This window comes from Ovis canadensis, chromosome X, assembly GCF_042477335.2.
Source record: "Ovis canadensis isolate MfBH-ARS-UI-01 breed Bighorn chromosome X, ARS-UI_OviCan_v2, whole genome shotgun sequence".
NCBI classification, from domain to species: domain Eukaryota; kingdom Metazoa; phylum Chordata; class Mammalia; order Artiodactyla; family Bovidae; genus Ovis; species Ovis canadensis.
The window spans coordinates 100,558,760-100,584,725 of record NC_091727.1 but is presented as its reverse complement, the minus strand read 5'-3'; the positions used below and the strand labels follow the sequence as shown (position 1 = coordinate 100,584,725).

The 25,966-nt window shown below is 45.7% G+C and overlaps 2 protein-coding genes and 1 non-coding gene across 17 annotated transcripts in view; 2 read left to right on the top strand and 1 right to left on the bottom strand.

Annotated features, from left to right (window-relative positions):
* The window catches only part of FHL1 (four and a half LIM domains 1), a 64,773-nt gene extending 51,372 nt beyond the window's left edge, over window positions 1–13,401 (top strand). For 4 of the 12 annotated variants that reach the window (XM_070291960.1, XM_070291961.1, XM_070291962.1 and 1 more), the window contains exons 3-8: window positions 8,861–9,042; window positions 9,194–9,368; window positions 9,979–10,148; window positions 10,556–10,742; window positions 11,318–11,517; window positions 11,871–13,401. In XM_070291960.1, the coding sequence (XP_070148061.1) occupies window positions 8,887–9,042; window positions 9,194–9,368; window positions 9,979–10,148; window positions 10,556–10,742; window positions 11,318–11,517; window positions 11,871–11,954 (972 nt within the window). In that variant the 5' untranslated portion in view covers window positions 8,861–8,886 and the 3' untranslated portion in view covers window positions 11,955–13,401. Of the gene's footprint in view, window positions 1–1,449; window positions 1,624–7,516; window positions 7,677–8,860; window positions 9,043–9,193; window positions 9,369–9,978; window positions 10,149–10,555; window positions 10,743–11,317; window positions 11,518–11,870 lie in introns of those variants that run through there. The other 8 variants (XM_070291966.1, XM_070291967.1, XM_070291969.1 and 5 more) reach the window with 5 other exon arrangements.
* A 3,718-nt stretch (window positions 13,402–17,119) lies between these two features.
* The window catches only part of MAP7D3 (MAP7 domain containing 3), a 35,886-nt gene continuing 27,039 nt past the window's right edge, over window positions 17,120–25,966 (bottom strand). For 2 of the 4 annotated variants that reach the window (XM_070291955.1, XM_070291956.1), the window contains exons 13-18: window positions 25,289–25,393; window positions 24,229–24,282; window positions 22,627–22,729; window positions 21,095–21,284; window positions 19,697–19,968; window positions 17,120–18,752 (exon numbers count right to left, since the gene is read on the bottom strand). In XM_070291955.1, the coding sequence (XP_070148056.1) occupies window positions 18,745–18,752; window positions 19,697–19,968; window positions 21,095–21,284; window positions 22,627–22,729; window positions 24,229–24,282; window positions 25,289–25,393 (732 nt within the window). In that variant the 3' untranslated portion in view covers window positions 17,120–18,744. The remainder of the gene's footprint in view (window positions 18,753–19,696; window positions 19,969–21,094; window positions 21,285–22,626; window positions 22,730–24,228; window positions 24,283–25,288; window positions 25,394–25,966) is intronic. The other 2 variants (XM_070291957.1, XM_070291958.1) reach the window with 1 other exon arrangement.
* TRNAW-CCA (transfer RNA tryptophan (anticodon CCA)) lies at window positions 22,316–22,387 on the top strand. Its single transcript has one exon. It is a non-coding gene; the product is annotated as a tRNA-Trp (tRNA).

Genomic DNA, 25,966 nt, shown 5'->3' with positions numbered 1-25,966 from the left:
CGGGAGGGCAATGTCACTTCCTCTCTTTCCCCAGGCTTTTTTTTTTTTTTTTTGACACTAATGTATAATAAATCTGCCTGTACCGTCTGGGACTTTATTGTTATGTCATTTGACAGCCAACTAGGAATTATTGATAGTTTTTGCTAACTTTTAGAAAAACTTCTCTTTAAACATTTGAAGAGCATAAGAACCACGAAACCCATTGGTTCATTCATCATGAAGCATGTATTGCTTACCTGTGGGATCTGGGAACAGGAAGCCAAGTAAAGCATGACCCTGGCCCTGGGCCTGCGGGGAGGAAGGGGGGGAAATAGGGTGAAACCAGTGACAAGCAGTAGATGAGACATGGCATGACCCAGAGTGAAGGTTGTCTCCTTTCTTAAACTTCAATGGCCAAGGCCACTTTTTAGGAATCCAAGTGGGCCTATGTCTCCGTTTCATATGTGTCTTGATTAATGCTTCTCGTCTTTAAATTCAGTTTTTTAACACACAGCTTTCATGGGGAGCAGATTGGGGAAGAGAGTAGGGAGAGTGGGGTGGGGAGCATGGTTGCTCTTTTAAACAGGGTGGCCAAAGAAGATGACACTGCAAAAGTGCCTTGGAGCAAAGCCTTGAAAGGAGCAGAGGAGCAGCCATGAGAGGCTCTGTGCTGAGGGGGCGGCTGTGGGGACCTGAGGTGGGGTGTGTCTGGAGGGCGTGAGGCTGAGGGGGGCAGGCATGAAGCCAGAGAAGGGTCAGGACAGAGGTGGGGGACCGACTCACAGACCATCCTCAGGACCTCAGCTCCTCCTGGAGCTCCATCCCAGTGACCAGCCTCCAGCCAGCGGATGCCCCGTGAAGCCATTAGAGCATGTTAGGATGCCATGTTTTTGTCCCTATTTCTACTTTGACTCTCCCTGGCAGTGAAAAGCAAGAGATGTTGTTTATAGGACAGTGTCCCTTCCTTGGCGTACATAGTAGGTGTATGTGCGTGTATGCCGCTGCCTCCTGCCCCACGCTGACTCTAAGGAGATACGTGGCTAGAATTGCCCTCTTCAGTATTCTGCTGATCTCTGGTGCAGACCAAGGAGGACAGAGATAATGCCCTTGATCTGTGTATTCTTCATGTCTAATCCCTTTTAATTACACTGGTAACATAAGTTTATCTCTTATAGTTACTTTTATCATTAACAGCACAAAAACTGTCCAGAAGACCAAGTGCAAGCTCTTTAGGCATATAAAGTGGATTAATGAGGGTGGCTCAGCGTTAAGGTATGCCAGGGCTGAGTCTAAATTTTATTCCGGTACAGGGATCACTTTCTATGTGGCCTCTCTGGCTCTGGAGCTAATTTGGATGCTGAGTAGCCCCACAGGTATTTATATGTAGTGTTTGGTATTTTTACTGGGTCCTATTCTTCTCCCTTGGATCACCTAAAATGGTTAAGAATTTTCTAGTGGGATTAAGGTTGTGATCTCTGGGGAGGGGTGGGCCATCTGCTCTTGGTTATTTTTGTGTTAGCCACTTCCCCTTAAATGTATGTTCACAACTGAGCCGCAGCCTTATCAGCTGGGCTCGAGGGAAGACTGGCGTAGGTGCTGCTCCTGAACTCGGTGTCTGAGCCATGGCTTCCCATAGACACTCAGGTAAAAGCTTCATATTCTTTATCTTCTAGCAAGCACAGTTTTATTAGGCACTGAATCCATCATTGGTCTAAAAGATACTTTTCGATGAAATTATTTTAGTCTTGTCTAAATAGTAAATAAGTCTAACTCATCTCTTTTCTGTCCTTCAACTGCTGTTTTCAAGACAAAAGATTATTCTTACTCAAGTAAAATCATCAGTTTGAGTAGTTTATTTTTTAATATCTAAATATACTACTATATCGTACAGTTTCCAGGACATCTTATGAAGCTGGAGGACACTGTGAGGAAAGAGATTTTCTTTGTTATTAGGATTTTTTTGTTGTTATTTATAAGATACAAATCTTCATCTTGACAGTGCTATAAATCGAATTTAAAGTATTTGGAAAAGATCAATCAGATACAGAGCTGGAAGGAGGAAGAGTTATAACTAAGAAAGTCCATACTGATTTAACCATACCTTCTCCTTTTCTGAGCTGTGTTTTGAGTCTTCCCGAAGAAACAGCTATGATACTTTTGATATGACATGTAGATTATTAACTGTTCTCATCAGAAAAGGGGTCAAAGCTTCAGAACCTCTGGAGCATCATTATCATTACAGTGAGAGTTTTCCTGAGTTTGAGAAAGCCCTTTGGCCATGGACAAGACTCCCGAGATAGAGCCAAAGGCCTGAAGGATGGCCAGTTTCCCCAGAAAGCCCAGTTTTCTGGAGTTAGCCTGCTGCCTCTCTCTCCTGCAAAGCCAGGAACGTCACTGTGGTTCTGTTGCCTTCTGCCTAAGTAACAGTTCCCTTTCTTAGCAACCAGGCACTTTGTGCCATCTCCCAGCTTTCAGATTAAGGAGCAAAGTAATTATCAGTGGCAGTCTTTTGGAAAAAACATTTTTTAAAACTTGTAATTGACTGTCAATATTTAAACAATGGAAATACTTTTAAACTTCTCTTTTGGTATTTTAAAACAAATACACTATAATGGAATGCTTCCCTGGTGGCTCAGACAGTAAAGCATCTGCCTGCAATGTGGGAGACCCAGGTTCGATTCCTGGCTCGGGAAGATCCCATGGAGAAGGAAATGGCAACCCACTCCAGCACGCTTGCCTGGAAAATCCCTTGGATGGAGTAGCCTGATAGGCTACAGTCCATGGGGTCGCAAAGAGTCGGATATGACTTCACTTTCACTTTCACTTTGATATTTTAAAACAAATACCCTATAATGGAATGCACTGCTTTAGGGAATCAGTATGCAATGTCTTCCTTGTTCCCAAGTGTTCAAGAGCAGTCTGTTTTTCTCCCCACCCCCAGGAGCCACTTTGCAAACATGGCACCACACGCCTGAGATTGTGGTAATCGGCCAGCATACACTGTCTTTGGGTGTAGACAAACTAGTCAGCTGTAGCAATTGTTCCAGTGGACCTTGAACGTGTGTTAACTAGTAGAGTAACTCCCTGTTTTATTTAATAATTAAATGACAGAATAGGGAAATATATTTCAAAGGTGACACGTTTATAACACACCCAACCTTGGGTTTTTAAATGGCACCAAATCCTGACATAACTTTTATGTAAATCTGAAGGCTCTAACTCTGACTAGACAAACTACTGGCACCGTCTAGATGATTTTTTAAATCAGGAACTATTTTAATAGTTTATTTTAATCAGAACTCATCTTCTGTTGCATTAGGTTCATAGGTCCGTGAAAGCAGTTGAGAAAGAAGTGCTCACAGAAAGAAGCCCCATAGTGCCCTGAAAAGGACTTTGTGTGGACAGAGTAGAGGCTCTGATGACTGGATGGATCATAATCCATTTTTAGGGACCATCCACATACTGAGAGGACCTTTCAAGGACAAGAACTGATGCTTTTGTATTGAATATTTACCGTTTGCAAAGTTCTGCAGATTTCATTCCTTACCCTTTGGCCTTTAAAGTTGCGGATGGGGCAGATGGGAGGGCAGTGAAATCATGTAGCTCCCTTTCCAGGCCAGAATATAAAGGGAACAGTGGGCAAGGTGGGGAAGACCCAGTGAACTGGCTTCCGGAAATCACAGGAAAGTGGTAGTCAGAAACCTCGTTCAAGGGTGAAACTGAACGTTTTGTAGTTTGAATGACTACCAAACAACCGCCTGCTACTTTGCCACAGCTAGAGAAACGGAAAACACACGTTCTGTTGGCTGCCAGGTCAGTGGGCCTTTCTCTCCGGTGTGAAAGGCAGAATGTGCTGCATGTATTGTGTGCTACGTTCAGAAAAGCTGTGTCAGAACAGAGCAGTTCTGGGAGAGGATCTGTCCAGGGAAAGTTCAGGGGCACGGAATGTTTCATTGGACCATCTCTACACAGCCCCCTCCTGATCCCAAGTGTCATCTAAACTGGGTTACCTGTGACCAATGAGCCAAAAGAGGAATTGCAGGCATTTTGGAAGCCTCCTGAACATGGTCTGTTTGTAGGGCAAAAATGACTTTCTAATTTTCTGTGAAATTCTCTGAAAGCCCACTTTTCAGTGGTGACTCAGGAGCCCGCCCTGCGTGGGGTGGGACCTCCAGGTGTGCAGCTGTGGCTCCTGCATAAGCCTGCCTTTCATCAGCTGAGGCTTCGCTCTGTTGAATGTTCTCAGGAAAGCAGTATACCCTTTCTTTAGAAGCCAGCATTTATACATGGAGTGACTAATGTCCTGTCCTGTAAATAGCAATTAACAGACCAGAAATAACCTATGTTTTTTTCCCATTTGAGTTGCTGTTCATTGTTTATACTGTATATTATGCCACTCGTGGAAAGTACATAGTTAGAAAAATGCTACCTAGTCATAATATTCACTTTTTCCTTAGATATTCTTATTGTGAGCCACTTGGGCAGGAGAGGGATAATGAAGATTAGCAAGAAATCCCTGAGAGAAAATGTATAAAACAGAAACAAGATTATTAAATACAAATTGTATCTTCTCTAATGAGAGGTTTATGGTAAACAAATGTTGTGTAATGTTGTATTTCTTGTATGTGTACATGATTAAATTGAAAGCCCAAACTTTTTATTGAGGTATTGAGGTTTATATAGGGCCCTCTTAGCATGTTGGATATAGTTCAGGAATTTTCTGAAAGAGGAAGCTTGTTTATTAAGTGAAAAATGATGTGTCTTTTGAAGCAGGCATAGCAAGAAAGTCAGGCTACTATCTTGGAATAAATACTAAAATTTGATCACCCAGTCACATTTCCAGCTGCATTCCAAGTGGCTAAGTCTATAAAGGACTGTCACCTAGACATCAGCACCTTAGAGTCCCATGAGCAGTCCCTTTATTTTCTAAAACAGAAATACTTGTTATCAAATGTTTTTAATAAAAGAGGTTTTAAAAGCTGAACAGTGATAACTCACCTCCACCTGTCAATCCATAGGCACAAACTGGGGGACCCATGTCGCCCGGGCCCTGGATCGGGTTTCCAGGGCTGCTAGCATACTTGCAATTGTTCCTGTGATAGAGGAACCTCACTAGCACACAGGGGTGAAGGCCGCACTGTGAAGTGAGATTAGTCAGAGATCTCCCCTGGGGCACACGTGTTCTGGACAGGGACAGGCAACCTTGAAGGAAAGGATCGTTCTAATGTTATGTATCCAGTGTTTCATCTTTTGATTGATGACCTGCCCTTTCCTGATAACAGCAACAGGCCAAGGCAGAGAGATCTGAAAATTTTGGAAGGTTAAAAGGTTTTGTATTTCACAAACGTAGAAATTGCTAAGGAGGTAAAAAATTGTTCCCTAAGAGCTAAATGCCTAAGTGGATGTCATTCACTAAGATTAAAGAGGAGATAAAAATGCCATCTTCACCATTTTTTCCCTCTAGTCTCTTATTTCTAGCAAAGGGGAAAAAAGGAAAGTGTAGAGATTTTCTCTCATGAAGTCAGATCTTCACGGTGGATCATTTTGGTGGAGCCCACAGATCAGAGTGTTTGCTGTCTTTTAGGAACTTCTGTCTGTCTCAGCATTGTCATTTATAAGCCACTTTCTTAAGAGTTGTTAATCTATTTGATGACAAGTAGTAACAATATTTTGCTCTTGTGCACATTATCCATATTTTATGCAGAGTTCTGTTGTGGTAACTATTTCTGCAGCAGGAATGTATTACCCCAGCTTCTACCTAAGTATTCTGCATGAAGGTTTGAAATAGTTTTTGACCAAATAATCATAAAGTTAGAAAAACACGAGGTAATCTCATTCAGGTTGCCCAAGTTCCACTTATTTGGATTTATTGCAGAAAAGTACTAAAGTTCGTGAATTTGACATCGACATTGTTAACATGCTTCAAGTATTTCCAGCCTGTTTACTTATTAGGCAATAAAGCTTGCATTCCTAGAAGTGCCTATTTTATCTTGACAAATAAGTGTTTCCACATACATGAAAAAGGCTCAAGTCAGCTGTGGAAATTGTTCTAAAAGGGTATGCCCTTTGAAATCTGTCACTCCATCTGGATACAAACTCTCTGAGTTTAAGTATACTGTGACGGGACATATGAAATAACCCTGGACTTTTCATCCTACAAGAAGAAAAAGTAATGTATACAGCGGGGATTCTAAAACACCAAGTGGTCGGACTTTGGAAAATTAGTGGTACCATTAACCAGGGGTTGATTCACTGAATTTTCCTTCTGCTTGGTTTACAACCGTGTACTGTAGGTGTGAACAGTTTCACTGGCAGAGTCTGTTTTCAACATACTCTTGTTCTGCCGTGTTCATTGCTTAGCCATGGATTATGGATTAGTTCATTGGGTGCCTAGAAACTCTGAACAAGTCATGTTCCAGAACTATGAAAATTAACCAGTGAAGAACTTGGCATTGGTAAAGTAGTTATTTGAAAGTATGTGGTTTTAAGCTGGGAAGGGCTTGGCAGGTAAGATCTTAATGGTAGTGTGGACCACAGTGGTTTTCCTTCTCTCGAAAACCTCTACATAGAATTTACTGTGTTTTCTGGTAGGCTTTTTTGGTATGACATGAATATCTGTATTTTTACCATAAAGCTAGGACTCAGAAATACCACGAGATAGACCCAGCCTTTAGGCGGGTCTGTGTATGGTACTCTGGGATAGAAATATTAGAATCCATTTCTATTTTGGATGATATCAAAAGAGAGTGATATATATTAAAATGAGTTGGGTGCAAACTTCTATAGACTTTGATAAGAGAGAAGGAGGGATCTTCAAATATGGTCCAAGAAGATAGTCTGTGAAGGACTAAATCCACCATGGTTACTAGCCACACAGGAAGCCAGTGCCGTGTAATCTTACAAATTCTGATTACCTGCCAAATGGCATTTAGGAGCCACTGATAATTTAATTTCCTGGCACTTACTGTTACTGGAGATTTATTTGGTTTCTCCATGAAGCTCTTAACAAGAAAGTAAATCTTTGTTGAGTGTACAATTTCAATATGGAAAAGCTAATAAGACAAGGATTTTATGTGGCATGTGAAAGGCCAACAAGAATGAATTAAGGAGAGTGATTGTCAACATTCTGTCCTTGTGACAGGCACTCTGTCCCATGTACACAGGGGCTGAAGACAGTTTAAAAGCTCCCTTATGTACGCAGTGTGTAGTTCAAGGAGATAGACCTGGTTTCATCGGGGCTCTGCTTTTCCTTTCTAACCCAGTTATGTAGGGGGGCACCCCAGTTTTCTTTCAGGGGGAAAGTACCAGTAAGAACTTTTCTCGGGTCTCAAATGTCTGAACTGTGACACAACTGTCCCAAGCCCCTGTCTTCGTAGAAGAATGTCACTCCTCGTCTTCAGTCACCAGGTGTCTGGAGAGGAGGGTCTTTGGGAGCTGGAACTGCTGGGGTCGGGGTGGGCGGGGGAGGCGAGCACCCGCCCTTGTCTGGAGGCTGCTGGTTCTGAGTGAGAGTTCACCGCCTTCCCTGGCGCTGCTCAGACACAGGGTGTGGTTTCCTTAGCTCACTCTGCTGTTTGGTTGCCTGCGGCAACAGGATCCAAACAACGTGGACATGTGTTTGCATAAAAAAAAAAAAAAAACTGGGAATGGGACCCAAAGTGGGAGTCTGGGGCTGTTCAGTTAGCGGAAGAGCTACGGTGAGTACCAGGCAAGTGCTCCTTCCTCTTCCCTCCTTTCTCTCTAAATTAGTCCTGGGATGTTCGCTCACACAGTAACCATGTTTGTGGGTAGCTGGAGAAAATAGTGTCTGTTTTCGTGTTTCCTGGGCAAATTAAATAATCATTGTCTATTTACCAATGTAAATTTCTTTTTCAGGGAGAGAGGAAGAAATTAGCATATGCTTACAAAAGTTGGGAGCTAATAGAAACTCATATTTGTTACCTTTTTAAGTAGCAGGATTCAGAGTGCTTTTTATGGGCTGTGACTTTGGGGTGGGGAGGGGGCAAGGGGAGTTGTTCATAGGAACAAAGTGGAAGGGGTTCTTGGAATAATCAACTTAAAGTCTTTTAAAAGTCTTTTTTGCCCAGATTATACTTTACAGTTGCAAATTTTTTTTTTAAAGCAAATGTCCTAAATCATACAGTTTATTAACCATATTGATCTTCAGATGCTCTAACGAAGGGGAATTTGATTTTGGCTCATCTCAAAACCAAACGTCACAGTGACAAATAGTTTTCAATTGCAAGACTGGCTGATACCTATGGAGAGTGCCATTTTAATAAGTCCTCTTTTGCCTGAATGTTGGGCTTCAAAAGTTAGTAAAGTATCTTGTAATAATTCTTTAGGATTTTTGTAGGGATTAAAAAGTGCTCTGGCATGTTTAAAATAAATGCAGACATTTAAACTAAATGACTAAGTATTGCTTCCATGCCTAGCGTGGTCCAGAGTCAGCAGTAAGTTTTTCTTTAGATGAACTGAACTTTGCAGCTAGGAGGAGAGCAGGGCCTCCAGACGATACTCTCTGTGCTGAGAAAGTTGGGGAGGGTGACGGGGCTCCTGGTTGGGTCTCTAGTGAGGGTCTGGGCACCTCCTTCCTGTGAAGGGGGAGCCCACGAGCTGCCACCTGCAGACTCGACCCAGAGCAGTGTGTCCTTTGGTATAGACCGGCCTCCCCTCTCCAGCCTGCCCGATCCCAGCCCTGCCCTTGCTCGTCAACCGCGCCCCCCCTTCAGAGTGCCAGGGACTCACGGCAGGATGCTTTTGTCTCGGGTGTCTTGGTGAGGTGTCTGTTGCCTGGGTCCCAGGGTGGCCTCCCTGGAGCCCCTCAGGCACACTCCAGCCTAACCCTTGGCTCTTTGTCCCTCCTGTTCACCCCCCACAGGTCCGTCCAGCTATAAAGTAGGCACCATGGCTGAGAAGTTCAACTGCCACTACTGCAGAGACAACCTGCAGGGAAAGAAGTACGTGCAGAAGGACGGCCACCACTGCTGCCTCAAGTGCTTCGACAAGTTCTGCGCCAACACGTGTGTGGAGTGCCGCAAGCCCATCGGCGCCGACTCCAAGGTAGTGGCGGCTGTGGGGGCAGGCGGGCGGGGCGGGGGCCATGTGCGTGGGGCCCTGGCCCTTCTGCTTGGGCTCTGGGCAGGGGGCGGGGGCGCTGTGTGGTCTTGAGCGAGGTCTTGCTCACCGAGCCCGGCTACTGCTCGGTTCCCAGGAGGTGCACTATAAGAACCGCTACTGGCACGACACCTGCTTCCGCTGCTCCAAGTGCCTCCAGCCTTTGGCCAGTGAGACCTTCGTGGCCAAGGACAACAAGATCCTGTGCAACAAGTGCACCACTCGGGAGGACAACCCCAAGTGCAAGGGCTGCCTCAAGCCCATCGTAGCAGGTACCAGCCACACTCAGCCCCGGGGCAGCCAGGGAGGAGGCCCTGAGGGCAGACGTGGCAAGGGGTTGCTTGCGGGGATGGGGCTGGAGCCGCGGGGAGCCAATGCTGGAGTTCAGCGTATATATGCACGCATATATATACCTGAATATATGTGTACACATATATGCTTGCACACACGCACACACCTGGCAGCTAAAAGAACACTGGAGAGAACTGTCTGTGGCAAGAGAAGGAAGTGAAAAGTATGTAGCGCTTTCTCATTTGGGATAGTAAGTGATCGAAGCATGCTTCTTCCTTAGGGTGTAATTCCGGGTCACATTGCATCTCTGTATCCACAAAGGCCATGGGGGTGTGGGAGTGGGGATTCAGGCATCTGACCCTAAATCACTACGGCCGGGGTTCCCTTCCTGACAGAGTCTGGGTGGGCATGACCACATGGAGGATGTGGTGGAGAACTCCCCGCGGGTAGGTGAATGGAAGCATGGGGCCACGCACTGCAGGGCCTGCATTCCGTCCACTCTGGAGGGCCCAGGCAGCACCCCGAGTGGATGCAGCCCCCTGCAGGGCACTGCCAGTGGGGCTACCCCTTCGCTTCCCCCCCCCCCCGCAGGAGATCAGAACGTGGAATACAAGGGCACTGTCTGGCACAAAGACTGCTTCACCTGCAGCAACTGCAAGCAAGTCATTGGGACAGGAAGCTTCTTCCCTAAAGGGGAGGACTTCTACTGCGTGACTTGCCATGAGACCAAGTTTGCCAAGCACTGCGTGAAGTGCAACAAGGTGCGTGTCAAGGGAGTTCTAGCAGTGTTTGACAATTTGCAGAGCACTTGCACACACACTCTCCCCTTCCATCCTCACGACAGCCCTGTGACGTAGGAATTATCATTCTGTGGTAGTAGAAAGCAGCGCCCAGGCCAAGGCAGGCTGTCCAAGGGCACACTGGCTCTGGAGGCTGGCCTCCTGCACCCAGTTGCTATGTAGTAACCTTGCACAGGGGCTCATCTTCTCTGAGCCTCAGTGTCTTCAACTGTAACTGGCGGATAATAATAGCACCTGCCTCCCATGGCCATTGTGGTGATTTAATGAGATACTATAGACCAGAGCGCCCAGCACAGTGCCTGGCACGTAGTAGGCATTCAACAAAATGGTTGTTGAATCTGAATCCGGTGCTACACTCCCTGGTCTAGGCCATCACATCTGGAGGAATCACTTACCAGGATCAGCCCTGGCATGCCGATTGCTTTGTGTGTGTTACCTGCTCTAAGAAGCTGGCTGGGCAGCGTTTCACTGCTGTGGAGGACCAGTATTACTGCGTGGATTGCTACAAGAACTTTGTGGCCAAGAAGTGTGCTGGATGCAAGAACCCAATCACTGGTAGGCTAAAGAGTCCTTGCTAAGTCTGCCAGGCTAGGTTTTGCGCATGGTAACCATCTCTCATTTTCCTACGTCGTCGGTTTCATCCACAAAGGCCCCAAAGAATGCCCTTCTCCCCCTGCCATTGTGGTCCCAAAGGCCCCCAAGTAGTTTGGATTCTCCCCCAGGCCAGGTTAGCCTTTGCAACACAGAACACTTACAACTACTGCCGACTAACTTACGCCGCTGCCGGAGATCACGAGCCTGAGACCCACGGCCACGGGCAGGCACTGCGCGGGATGGGGGGGGGTGCTGGGGAGAGGGGTGGGGGAGAGGAGCACGGTGGGCTTGGGTGGGGGAGGGGGGAGGGGGGAGGCCGGAGAGTGAGAAGCTGGGATGAGAACACCCCGTAGCCGAAGGCTAGCTCAGAGGTGCGAGTGGGCAGTTCTTTTGCGATCAGGAGCCGAGCTAATCACTTCATTCCTCATCTCGCGGCCGCGGTCCACGTGCCCTGGGCCCTCTCCCCCCGCCTCCAATTTTCCCATCTCCCGGGGAGCCTTGAAATGTACATTTGAGAAGACTTTTGCCATCCTCAGGGAAAAGGACTGTGTCAAGAGTGAGCCACCCAGTCTCTAAAGCTAGGAAGCCCCCAGTGTGCCACGGGAAACGCTTGCCTCTCACCCTGTTTCCCAGCGCCAACCTCCGGGGCAGGCATCCGGGTGGAGAGAGGACTTGTCCCTCGTGGGTGGTGGTTCTTTATAGAAAAAATCGAAGCTTAGCAGCTCCTCGAGGCCCGGTAAGTGCACACCCCACAAACAGCCCAAGTTTGCCTCCTGGTGGCCACTTTGATGCCATGGCCCTGACCTAAATCAAAGAAACTGGTTGTGCTGGGAGGTCGGTGCGTGTCAGTCACAGGGCGATGGCGGTGGCTGGGGATGTGGGTTCCGGAGAGCAGGGGGGCCCTCGGCGGAGCTCTGGCATCTTCTCAGGTCCCGGCGGCGTGGGGGACTGCGCGGTGGAGCGGGGGGCCGGGCGCCGGGCGGATGCAGCCTGCGTGCTTGTCGGCTCCATGAATGGGCAAAGCGGCAGCCTGGCTGCCACCTGTGTCCACTCAGCTGTCGCTCTTGTGTGCTTCTGTTTCCTCCACAGGGTTTGGTAAAGGCTCCAGTGTGGTGGCCTATGAAGGACAATCCTGGCACGACTACTGCTTCCACTGCAAAAAATGCTCCGTGAATCTGGCCAACAAGCGCTTTGTTTTCCATCAGGAGCAAGTGTATTGCCCCGACTGTGCCAAAAAGCTGTAAAGTGACAGGGGCTCCTGTCCTGTAAAATGGAATTTGAGTCTTGTTCCTTGTGTCCTTGCCCTCTGCCCGGCACCACCCATAGGGCAAGAGCGGCCTTTCACCTCTTCAGAGTTGCTCCTTCTGTCTTTTCTCCCATTTTACAGTTATTACTTGAGTTAACGGCACACAGTGATCATATTAGGATTTAGCAAAAAGCAAGCCTGCAGCAAAGTTTATTTCTCCATAGCTGCAATTAGGAAACAAATACTTAGGTAGGTTGATTCTTCCGCATGTTTATCATAGAGCAGAAAAGCGCTGACCATGTAGCTGCTTAGTGATGTAAGCAAGAAGCCTAAGAGATAAAGCCCCACTGAGATACCTCTTGTGGCTCAGCTGGGACCCACGTTGTCATCACACGACACAAGAGTTGCAGCGGCTGCTCCAACTCAGCTGCTCACCCTGTTCTGTGAGCAGAAAGAACTTACTGAAATGCATGGTTTAAATAACTTCCTCATCAAAACCTTCCTTCTGTTTTTTGTGCTTTCAAATAACTAATCCGAATTTCCAAAAAATTAACATTTGAATTTAGCTGTAATTCTCAACTGACCTTTTTCCCTGTACTAACGTTTGATTTCCCTGTGTGGCGTGTTTTCTGAGCGTTCCTACTTTCAAGCATGGAACGTGCAGGTGATTTGGAAAGTGTAGGCAGATCTGAGAAAACGAGCCTGTTTCAGAAGAACGTCATCACAGCGAATACTTTTGGAAGCTTAACAAAACTAACCCAGCTGTCCTTTTATCTTTTTTTAATTAATAATTCCTTTGTTTTAATTAATAGCAACATAGTTTATGGGTTTGGAGACTTGCATGAGAATATTTTAGCCCCCTTATATGTTCCTACAGTTTTGAATTCATCCTACAGAAGTAACCATAAAACTCTAGAGGGGTAGGTGAGCAGGCGCCAGAACTGTCATTGACACGGATATGACATTTCCCAGCAGTGACGAGTGGAATCCCTTGTAACATAGTACTTGTCTGCTCTGTGTCGGTGTGTTAAACAGGCCTGCCAATTCCCTTCTCTTGTGATTCTGAGGACTGTTCCTCCAGAGCTTAACTGGCTCTAGAGGGGCATGGAGGCCACTGTGCCCACAGGCAGAACCAGAGTTCCACGTAGTGCTTACCTGAGTCGCAGGATCCCCTATTTACTGTATTCTAGCTACAATGTTATATTACATAGTATAATGAGACGATATCAAGAGTACACATGTAATAACAATGCATACTAACATTCTCGTAGGAGTGGTTAGAGAAGCCGATGCCTCATTTCTACATTTTGTCATTAACAATGATCATCTAACGGTTCCGTGTATCCTTACAGAAATAAAGCAGCATATAAATAACTTGCCTCCTGACTTCTAATTCTGCTCGGTGGAATTGTTCTAAAGTGATACTGCAGGTCCAGAAACCTGAATGACTTTTCCTTCCTTCAGGGACATACTCAGTTCAGTTCAATTACATGAATTATAAACAAGATAAAAGAAACCCCGTAACAGCACTTGGATCCAGTTAAGAACAATAACAATGAAAAACCCCACTCTGACCCCAAATAACATTTCCCAGATGGTGATCACCCTTAAAAAGAGCACATTGCTTTCCGTTAGCCAGGGGGTCGGCCAGAAGGGGAACTGCAGCTGAAGTGTCGGGAAGTCATCCCGTCTGTGTTCTGACTGCCTTTCGCTGTGCCATGTGGAGCCCTGCTGTTTCTCAGTGGCCACTCCTCCACTGCCAGGCCTTCAGAAGGTGATCTTGCTCAAGGACACCGGTCATTTGGGAGGCTGCTCATTGGGCCCCTCTGTCTCAGGGGTGGGGGAGGTGGAGATGGTGTGGACAGAGGTAGAGGTAGCTTCTAGATCATGGCTCATGGCCACACCCCTGAGGCTCAGGTTCTTGGGGCATCCAACCTGCTCACACGACGTAGTTGTTTGAGGATGGTGCCGGAGGCCCAGTGACACAGGTGTCTGCTGGCAGCTCCTCAGGTGGAAGGACATTTCAGCTAAAGGCAGAGGTCTTTGGAGGAACTCTCATACCCGGGGTAATGAAAGGACAGAACGTGTTTGAAGCTAGCATTTGCCACGATATGAATCAAGGCCTGTTTGTAGCAAGTTATTGCTATGAATGGAGAACAGCCTCTTGTGTGTTTCCCTAGAGAAATTAGCAGTTAAAGAGTTATAAGAGTCTATTGGGTCATCATCTGGACGACTTCTCAGCCCCAAGAAGTAGGGGTGAGGTGGGGAGTTGAGATGGTGGCCCTCTGCTTCCTAAAGGAGCTGGGTGATGGGCAGTGGCAAAGGCTGGAGCCCAAGGGGGCCCCAGGGGGAGACCCTGACGAGTGCCCCCACCTCTGCTGCTTTGGCACAGGGAAATCCTAGGCCCTCATGGCACTGGTACTTGCATCTCTTTGACAGCATTCCCTCCCTTCCTGTTCTCACTCTTCATCTCACTGAACTAGTTCTTAGCTCCCCAGTCCACTGATGGCTCAATTACCTCTCTCAGCCCTTCTCATCTTCACCCCCCCGAGATGCTACACCCACCCTATCACTGACCCCATCTTGTCAACCTCAATCCCATCACCCTTTGCTTCCCATCCCACTCGGCATGCAAAACCCCGGCCTATGCCAGGGCTAAAGAGTTCTGCGGAGAAAAAGCTGTATGACTAGCCTGCACAACCCTGCCTGAGGTCACCTGTAGCTCCCTCCACCCTTCCTGCCAATCCCAGGCTCCACCTTTGTCCCCCAGCAATAGGCCTGCCAGCATTGGGCCCCGAGATATTGCTTAACACTTGAGAAGCACCTCATACCACTATACCAAGGCTTCACAGCCAACACTGGCACCAGTGCCCCACTTTTCCACATGAGAAAACTGAAGGTCACACACCCCTGGGCACACCTCTAGCCCAGGCTACAAGGCTTATGATGCTACCTTGCCATAGGGGAGAGCACTGTCCACTACATCACAATGAGGGAAGCCCCCCGCTCAGTGCTCAGTAATCCATTTTAACAATGACAACCTAAGACTCAGGAGGAAGGAGGGGAAAGTCTACCTACAGAATTTTCAGCAGAGAACCCTCTTCTCCCTCATAATGAAGGGGATCAGAGTATCAAGAACATAATCTACTTTCCGGTAACAAGATAAATTCTGCAGCCATACTGCCTGGATTCCAATCCTGGCTGCACTGCCACTTCCTAAGTATGAGACCTTGGGCAGGTCACCTAACTTCTCTGAGCTGGCTTCCTCGCCTGTAAAACAAGACAGAATTCCTACCTTGCAGGATCACATGCACATTACATGATTATACAAATGCTTATTTATTAAGCATGGCAACCGACTGGCATGCAGGAAAAGCAACATCCAAGAAAACCATTCAACAAACATTAGCAATTATTTTTCTCTCTAGCACCAAAGATAGTATATTACCCACCGCAAAAGCCAAGACTTTAGAATTAGACTTGAGCACCAGATCCTCTTTCTAGTTGTATAACGTTGAACAAATACCCACCTCCACGAGTCTGTGTCCTAGGGAAAAATGAATACCCACACTTCACAGGGTGGTTGTGAGGGTTTAAAATGATGCCTCTTAAGTATCTGGCATATAGAACATGTTAACTACGGTTATTACAACAGTCTGAGAAATTATGAGACAAGCCTATCCAGGAACACTCAAAAGTAGACTGGTGGGAAGGGAGACCGAGGTCAAAGTGGTCTGCAACCAACCAGGCCTGTGAATGGTGGGGGCGGGGGGGGCTACTGGATATTCCCTGATAAGACATGCTGGACAGTCTGCCTTCAGGCTTGTGCTTCTTGGCACCAGCTGCTGCTACAGTTCTATGCCCATTTCTCAACCCTTTAGCTCCTGCCACAGTGAGTCAGTGACTCCTGAGAACTGAAGGCCCTCAGTGATTGGAGCCCAGCCTCCCAACTCGCCACACCAGAGGGCTCAGAGAGGTCCGTGATGTGCGCAGTCACCTGGTGGGCTTGCAGCCACCTCAGGTGGGATTCAGTTCTTCAGACTTGTCCAGCATCCTTTCCAATGTTTTTACTGCATTTTTGTGGTTGTTGGGGATTGAAACTGCACTCTACGGAGGGGAGAGGGGTGACACTGGGAGAGGCCAGGGGCCTATTCCTCAGGGGAGTGGGCACCAAGAGGTTCTCCAGAGAGCAAGGGAAACGTGAGGTGACCCGTGTGTCCCCAGAGGACACCAGCCTACGGCAAGCGTGGAGGCCGGGTCAGTGTCCAACACCTCAGAGCTGTCAGGAGGGTGCTATATTGGTGTTTTAGGTTGTGTGCTTACCAAGGAATGCCCTGGTTCAACAATCCTAGTGCATGGCCCGGCACGGAATGCCAAGTGGGGAACGGCTGCCACTATTCTCAAAGCACCAGATGCCACAGATCAGGGATAAACAAGGACCGCACCTTTATCCAACACAAAACCCAGTGGAGTGGAACATGTTTCCAGAGTAGAAGCTAAACATTTATGGGCAGATCCAAACAGTGGTTTGGCCACACACAGTAACAGTGACGTCATGTGCGTGTAACAGAGCACAATGACTGCCAGAGCACACGCAGACTGTCAAGAGCAACTGTGTTTTCCTTGTGTGGCTCACCAGATATGAGCTTTAAAAGGGATGCGCAGGGGGGAATAGGGAGTGACAGCTTAAGGGTCCTGGGTTTCTTTTTAGGGTAATGAAAACATTCTGGAACTAGGCAGCAGTGACAGTTGCCCATTTTAAATGTACTAAATGCCACTCATGTAAATTTTACCACAGTAAAAAGAAAGATACTTTAATTACTGGCCTCAAATATAAGTCAGAGCCATCACAGGCAGGAGTAACAAGCACTGAAACAGATGCAGGGAGAAAACCAGAGTTCGAAATTCACACCTTAATGTCGCACGTGGTGGCACACTGCCAAACCACCAAGTGGCTGCAGAGGGGCATCAGAGGATGTGATGACTATTTATCAAACATACTGCCTGCCTGTGTTCATAGCTTGGTTACAAGCTAGTGTCACCTTTATACCACCTTCAGTACATTTTTTTGCTATTAAAACATGACGAAAACTTGCTTTACCTGCAAAGTTTATTGCATAGAGCACACATATGAAGGTTTAACAGTGTTTCAACGTGTGAAATTTGCACAGAAAAATATCAGAAACACGTTTTGTTACAATGATTGTCTCTGCCTTTTATATAAAAGAGATTGTGTATATAAAGTTTTAAAATCTAAGGCACCAAGCTCTGATCTATAACAAAGATAACAGTACTCTGGATAGCAAAGAACTAGGGAATCAGAAAGAATAACTACTTCCTTTTACTAATTCAAGACTGGTGGCTACAAAGGACGATGGGCCTGCTTCATTTGTGACCCACCAGAAAACTCATTAGCATTAGGACAACTAATCTGAATTCAAGTTTTAGTCAATCATTTAAGCATGATTCAGTGGATTTCAGGAAACAGATCCTGTGTACACATGTGTGTGTGTACACGTGTGCATGTCCACTGTGTGCGTGCTGTGCCTATCTACAGTGGGGACTGAAGAAAAACATTGCTCCTTTACACGCTTGCAGCTAGTGGCTAGAGAAAGGCAAACCAATTTTGGTTCCACATCTCAAGCCTGAGTGTATACTGAATGGCAGGCCTGGAGAACATAAGCAGAAAAAGATTATACATGGTAAACATGCAGAGGAATTGAACAAACCCCAACAGACAACAGCCAAATACTGTCTTATGTACACAATAAAAATAACAAATTTTTATAAACCTCAATATGTACTTCCAAAATGAAACGCTGACAAAAGCAGGAAAGATGAAAAAAAAAAATTACACCTTCTAGGACCGCCAGTATTTGAAGGTAACCAGTGTCTGTGCCCAGGACTGGCAGACTATGGCAGTTAGAAACAAACATACATTAACGATAAAATGTGATTTACTCTATCTTGCAACTTTCTGTATTTGTATATTAAGAACAATCCAACAAACCTTGTGTGAGGAATCTTGAGACCCTTAAGACCCATTATGTTCTCTACCAGACTGAATGTGAGTTTTTATTGCTAAATTAAAGCAATTGTTGGGGCTTCCCTAGTGGCTCAGCGGTAAAGAATCTGCCTGCCAATGCGGGAGACATGAGTTTGATCCCTGGGTCAGGAAGATCCCCTGGAGAAGGGAATGGTAACCCACTCCAATATTCTTGCCTGGGAAATCTCATGGACAGAGGAGCCTGGTGGGCTACAGTCCATAGGGTTGGAAAGAGTCAGATACAACTCAGCAACTAAACAACAAAAACAAACTAATTGTTAAATGCAGTAAACATGATTTTAAGATTTCAAATAGGTACTGACAAAAAACTTTTGTTTTGGTGTAAGATTCTCTTAGCATTTTATATATGCTTAAGAGTGAACATTTTACAAAGACACACTTGATACACAAATGTGTTGGCACGAAAATACAAGAATGACAGACAATGGAGATTTTTACAGCAAAATAAAATGACTCTTTACTCAGAACCCTTGCTTATGGGCAAGACTCAAGATGATATGAGCATCTTCTGAGATATGTTAAGATGATATTTTTTTCTGAGAGTCATTTTCTTTGCTGGGTTCATGTAGGAAGCAGAGAAATTTTGAAAGGTGGGCCCAGAGGTCAAAATCCAGAGTGGAGAATGGATTCTCTTCTAGGCTGGAAAAGGTTTACGTATCTGAACAGAGGGAAAAAGAAAAGAAAGGTTTATTAGTGAAGATACTGGTTCCATACCAAGTGGATCCTCGCCCCACACTGAGGCCGGCCTGGGACCCTCAGCAGCAGGCCCTCCACCCCAAGTTGCTGCCGTACTGGTGCTCTTATAAATGCTCCCCAACCTCCAAATGGGTTGAAGCTGCCTCTCAATTTCAAACAGAGCTTCTCAAGGAAAGAAAAACCTAGGCCTTTTGGTTTTGGATACACAAATTGAGGGACTAATTCAAAAAAATTCACCAACCCTCTGTCCTAAATTGGAGAAGGCAATGGCAAAGCACTGCAGTATCTTTGCCTGGAGAATTCCATGTACAGAGGAGCCTGGCGGGGTACAGTCCATGGGGTTGCAAGAGTTGAACATGACTTGCAATGGCACCCCACTCCAGCACTCTTGCCTGGAAAATCCCACGGACTGAGGAGCCTGGTGGGCCACTGTCCATGGGGTCTCTAAGAGTTGAACACGACTGAGCGACTTCACTTTCACTTTTCACTTTCATGCATTGCAGAAGGAAATGGCAACCCACTCCAGTGTTCTTGCCTGGAGAATCCCAGGGACGGGGGAGCCTGGTGGGCTGCCATCTATGGGGTCGCACAGAGTCGGACACGACTGAAGTGACTTAGCAGCAGCAGCAGCAACTATACCACCGCCACCGCCGCCCTAAATGACCTGAGTGCTAAAGAGCAGCCAGTGGATCAGGAGTGCAGAGGAGTCCATTGTTTGAAACGAACCTACTCTGTATATTAACAATTGGTCATGTCATGAATGTTCTCGAAACTAACTAATGGGGGGCTCTTCAACCTAGCTTTAGACCCACCACTGTCTTCTCCCTCGCCTCCAAAGTTACATGGTGCCAAGCTCTGGCACAGCTGGAAACAGAGGAGGGTTGTGGAAATGGGTGAAGGCCTTACCTGATGGAGCAGGCACAGATTGGCTTCTGTTTTTGTTGTCTACAGGTGGCCGGTGATTCAGGCAGGATGTCATGGAGCCTCTCGGCTGGAGTTTTGGGCTCTCAGGAGGGAAACTGGACCCAGGTGGTTTTGCCTCTCTTGAGAAGTCAATAATTTGGTCGCATACCCACTTCTGTACCTCTGAACGGGAACTCTTGGTAGGTCCCACAGTGCTGCTGATTTCCACCTTTCCAGTTTTTGCTGCTCGGTTGGTTGGTCTTTTGGTGGAGGATCTGGAAAGAGATATTTGGTTATAATCCTGACTGTCCCCAAACCAAGGCTTTGCCTGACAGAAGCTTTATTATTTTAATACACTAAAACTCATATTCAGAGGATAACTGTGGTCCACAAAATTGATGATAGAAATAACTGAAGTTTAGAAGAGTTTAACCTTCAAATCAAATTTAGCTAGATCATGAATTATCTGAGCTGTTCGGTCTCTGGGATTTAAAAAAACAATCAGTTTCCCCTTCTGAAATGGTGGTATTTATGGCAGAAATTGTAATGTCACTTTCAAGGTTACGCTATAAAATGGCTCCCAGATATCTTTCCTCAGTGGCAAGTAACACTCTTTTTCAGACAATCACCCAATGAGCCTTCCTTTCTAAGAATTTGGTCCTGTTCTTCTGACCTTACCTCTGACCCTCAGTTTCCCAAATGTACAATGACGACTTTAACATCATGCCCAGAGTTGCAATGGGAATTTAGACAGATAAAATGTCTGTTACACTGCAGTCACTCAACGTCCCCTTCCCTGATTGTATGAGACAACACTAACCAGTGTGAATAAAAACTCAGAATGGAATCAGGTATTTCTGGGTTGAATTTACGTTCTGCCCTTGAACTGTTGGATGCTGGGTTGAATAAGGCTCATAATCTCTCCATTTCTGTTTTCTTTCATTAAAAAATAATTGTTTATTTTTTTAGATGTGCTGGAATCTGTTGCTACACGGGCTTTTCTCTAGTTGCGGGGAGCAAGGGCCACACCCTAGTAGTTGTGGCAAGTGGGGCTCATTAGTTGTGGCTTCCAGGCTCTAGAGCACAGGTTCAATAATTGTGGTGCCTGGGCTTCGTTGTTCCAGGGTAAGGAGGATCTGCCAGATCAAGGATCAAACCTACGTCTCCTGCACTGGCAGGTGGATTCTTCACCACTGAGCCACCAGGGAAGCCCATGCCTCAGTCTTCAAGTCTGTAAGGAGGGGGATGCTCATCCTTACTGAGTTTGTTCCTATAAGTAGAGCACTTGACATAGTGTTTGGGACAAACTAAGAGTGCAGTCAGTAATCTTGTGCATCATTCTAAGGATGCCAATCATAACCCCTCCCAGGTGTATTCTGATAAACTCATTGAGTGACTCACCTGGTACTCTTTGTCTGATTCAAAGGGTCTTTCACTCCTTTTGGTCCAAAGGTTTTCATGTCAGTATTTAAAGATGCTTTTGTCTCTTTATGGATGTGGCTAGAAGTCACATCTAAAAACTTGCTAGTGTTCTTCACATGTTTAAAATGTGTTTTTGGTTTTGTGGATGAATCCATGCCATTTATAGTAGCTAGAGGTAAAAAAAAAAAAAAAGGCAGCAAGATTAAAATTGGAGTTTCAACAATAAAGACAAGCAAAGTAAAGGCTGTGAGCCTGCCAGACTGGGCAAGGGATGTCTACCTGAAGACAGGAGTTGTCTGGAGGCAGGATTCTGGGGAGGCAGGGTCAGAGCAAAAGCCCACTGTGCCCTGAAAGCACCAAGGGCCACCTTGAAGGAACGTGCCCTCTCTCCTCTGCCAGCAAGTAATGATGGCTAGAGGGTAGGACAGCTCCGTGCTTCTTGTCCCTCTTTCTGGTGACCCTCTCATTTTAGTCTCACCTCTGATCTTAACCTTTCTCAATGGCCTAAGGCCCAGCCTACCCCTCTGCTGCTCCTGCTCCTGTTCTAGTGACATTCTGGCCTAACTCCTTTTAGTGCAACCAGCATGTGGCAGCACCACCATCTGCTCATGTCTGGCTCCCCATTGGCTGAGGTTCCTCAACGCCCCAGTAGCTAGCAGGGTTCCCATGTGCCTGATACCCACTAAGGCATAAAGGGTGGACCAACTGTGTTTTCTCAAATGCCATTACTGTGGTTCACACTCACCAGGGAATGAGACTCAACAATGTACCTTAGAGGCACTGTAACGCCAGGATCCTCATTTTCTCTCTGTGAGGCAGGGAGTGGCATTCTACCTGTGGTCAGTCATGAATGCCACATGGGGTCCTAAACTGTGAGATGCTAGTAAGCCTCACACTGAGCTGAGAAAGAGCTGCCATCTACAGTCTCTCAGCACAAAACAAAAGAACAGTTGTCATAGCAGCTACTATTTATTGAGAGTTTACTATGTGTCAAGCACCATTCTTAGTACTTCGGGATCTCACTGCAATCTCATGCCCACCCCAGGAGAACAATATTAGCTTCCCCCTTTTCAGATAGTAAAACTGAACACAGAGAGGTTAAGTAACTTGCTCAAAGTCAAACAGCTCACAAGCAGAGGAAGTCTGGATGAACCTAGACAGTCTAGCTCCTAAATGGTGATGAACAGAACTCAAAGGGAAGGCCTTGTGGCACAATGGTAGCATGTCTGACTCCAGATCAGAAGGTTGCGTGTTCAAATCACGTCAGGGTCACAGTGTTATTTTGAACTTCCCTGGTGGCTCAGAGGGTAGAATCCGCTTGCAATGCGGGAGACCTGGGTTCGATCCCTGGGTCGGGAAGATCCCCTGGAGAAGGAAATGGCACCCCACTCCAGCACTCTTGCCTGGAAAATCCCATGGACAGAGAAGCCTGGTAGGCTACAGTCCATGGGGTCGCAAAGAGTCAGACACAACTGAGTGACTTTACTTCAGAACTCAAAAGGCAAGCAAACCTGATGGACGCATGTCATCAAAGGAATCACTGTCACTTTCTGACTCGTCCTCATCATCTGCCTCGTCCTCCTCATATGCATCACTGCTCAATGTTTCTGTAGCCTACAACGAGAGAAGAAAGTCAAGATTGCATCTACCATTCAATCATCCTGACAGTTATTTCAGAGAAGACAGATTTCATGCCTGGATTGATTGCTAACTTTTGTCATTTCAATTAAAAGGTAAAAAAGGAATCTAACCTCTTTAGCCCCAAGAATCTACAAAGGACAGGACAGGTGACCCAAGTTGTGTCTTTCAGCTACGGAAAGACAGCCAAAAATGGTAGACTTCCCTGAATGAGAGCCAAGGGACAACAGCTCTGGGATGGTGTAAAGGCTCTGCCTCCTTGGAGCCCTAAGCTCAGGTGGTACCATGGCTGAAATGTTCTTGGCTGCTGCTTGAGGCAGGACTTCTCAAGTCAATGTGCTACCCGCTCTCTGAGAGGGTAACTGCCATCACTCTTCAGAAATGACGTTTCGATTCTAAATTTTCATAATGATGTGAATGACCACAACTAGGCAATTTTAAATAGGCAAAATATCAGTTTTGTAGCTCAGATGGTGAAGAATAAAGAATCTGGGGATAAAAAGACCTGTTGTTTGGTTTTAAGTTGTATCTGACTCTTTCACAAGCCCAGGACTGTAGCCTGCCAGGTTCCTCTGTCCTTGGGATTCTCCAGGCATGAATACTGGAGTGGGTTGCCATTTCCTCCAGGAGATCTTCCTCACCCAGGGGCTGAACCCATATCCTGCATTGGCAGGCAGATTCTTTACCAGTGAGCCACCAGGGAAGCCCCCCAAAAGATCTGAGAAGAATGCAAACCATCAAAAGACAAGACATTGGGGGAGGGATAAACAAATACTTATGAGAGACCCTGAAAGCACTAATCATAAAAGAAAAAACAATGCTAAATCTGAGTTCATTAAAATAAGCTTCAGTTCATCAAAGGACATTATGAGAGTGTGAGGCAAACTATAGCCTGGGGGCTGATACCTGCAGTACAGATATCCAAGGGGCTCAGAAGCAGACCTTGTAAATTCTCCCACAGATCAGTAGGAAAAATGCGAGTGACTGAATAGAAACAGGGGCAAAGGACTTGAAAAGACACTTCACCAAAGTGAATCCCCAAATGGCCAATATGGGACTCAACTCCATTAGTCATTCAAAAATATTGATAAAATTCCACGATGTGAAATATCAAGAACATCTATGTAGCAGCAAACAGCAATAAGAAAAGATAAGCCACAAACTGAGAGAAGGTATCTGCAACACATACAAGCAAGAAAGGAGAAGTATCTAGAACATTTAAAGAACTACCAATGAGTAAGAAAAAGATAAGTCAGCCAGAAAGTTTTGGGCAAAAGACTAAACAAAGGATTCCACACAAGAAAAAACATGAAAGCTAACTAAAGATGGGAAAAAACATGCTCAATCTTTTTAATAATCAGGGAAATGTGAAATGTTATTTCATTAGCACCAGAGACTGGCAAAAATTAAAAAGTTGGCAAGAATGTAAAACAACAGGAATTCTTATACACTGCTGGTAGGAACACACAGACTACCTTTGAGGCATTCGAATCTGGCTTTCTCGTCCGCTTCATAATTTCCTCAATTCTCTATTTTTTAAAAAAATAAAATTCAAACATGAAAACATTAAAAACAAAACACTGGTCCTGAAGAAGTTGATTATTTTTGTGTTCCAGAAGCAGACAATACTGCTGTCTGTGCCAAAGTCAATGCAAGATGTTGGGCCAGCAGCTGGGTGGGCACTTTCCTCCAAGCCCAGTTTCATGGTCAGTCATCTAGAAAACACTCTGAATGGTGACAAGTGTACTTGTTACCCTAACGCAGAAATCCAAATGACTTCTCACTCCTGATTTTGCCAGTGTGGAAATTTATTACTAGACCAAGCACATATCATTGCAAACCAATCAGAACTTGTGAACATGATTTTTGTCTCAACAGATCATGAGTGAAGCTGATGTTAATGAAAAGAATGCATCTCAACAATGCAATGCTGTCACGGGTTGTGTTACTAGAAAGAGCACACGCAGGAAGGCTAAGAGTTCCCTTCTTCCCTGAAGGTAAGGACAGCTCTAGCTCTCTGGCCTCCTCAAGGTGACTGATCTCCTGACAGAGAGGCTGGGAAGTCCCTCACCCTGGTCTGAGGTGTTCCTTACTCCCAGATGAGACACATGGGTTACACAAATTGCAGTCCAACCTTACAAAGAGCCTGCATCTTGGCCTCTCTGAGAAGCCCCCACCTTCTGCTTCTTCAAGCTCAGTTATTGCAATTTCCAGTCCAGTTTAGAAAAAACTCAAACTTCTACCCACCCCTACCATGACCCAAGGGATTCTGTTCAAAGGAACTTTGTTCCCAGTGGTTTGCTGTACAGAGCCATCCCTGTGATGGTCATCAGTGGTCCACAAGGAAGAGCTATGGTTATTAAGAGGAGCCCATTCTAGGGAGAAGGGGTCAGATCCTAAGATGAGAGAGTATAGAGGAAAAACAACCCCCCAGCTAGCATATCACTTGTCATTTTTAAAAACATAGTTTGGAATCATGTGTCCAACATTGTTTTAAACAAAGAATCAAATCCCCCCAACAGAGAGGAGGCATACCTTTTTTCTTTCTAATCTCTCCTGCAGATTCTGTAACATAATCCTCTCATGCTCCTTCTTGCGTTTATCAGCCTCCTCCTGAGCTTTTATTCTGGCGTCACTTTTCTAGGAAATTTGTATAAAAATATCATTGACTCTCAATATATCTGAATGACAACAGTGCAACAGTAAGATGTTACCCAAAATAAAATGTAACCTTTGGATTGAGAGTACTCATATATATAACATTCATGGATCATCAGTTTTCAAAGTGTTAGCAAAAATGTACAGAACTAGGCTAACTATTATGGCTAGAGATTTAGAAGGCATGTTAATCCCCTTCAGGACCTCAAGGTTGTCAGACCACTATCATTTTGAAATATGTGACTATGTAGTCTTCCACTGACATAGGTACCAGGAGCCAAGTCTTGTACTTCAAAAGCACCAAGAGGATTCTTACAGATACTTTCTCAAGGAATGCAAATGCATAGTCATTTATGAAACATATAACTGATTTTGATAAGTGATACACTAAAACTGTTATATAAATTAGGCTATAATAATAATTTATGCTGAATATTGTCTGAGCTCAGTTTTGGGATTTATTTACTAGGTGATTTAACTTACACTAGTGAGACATTCTAATTGGTGAATTGCTGAGGCATTCATAATTTTCAACTGATCTGTTAGTGGGGTGGT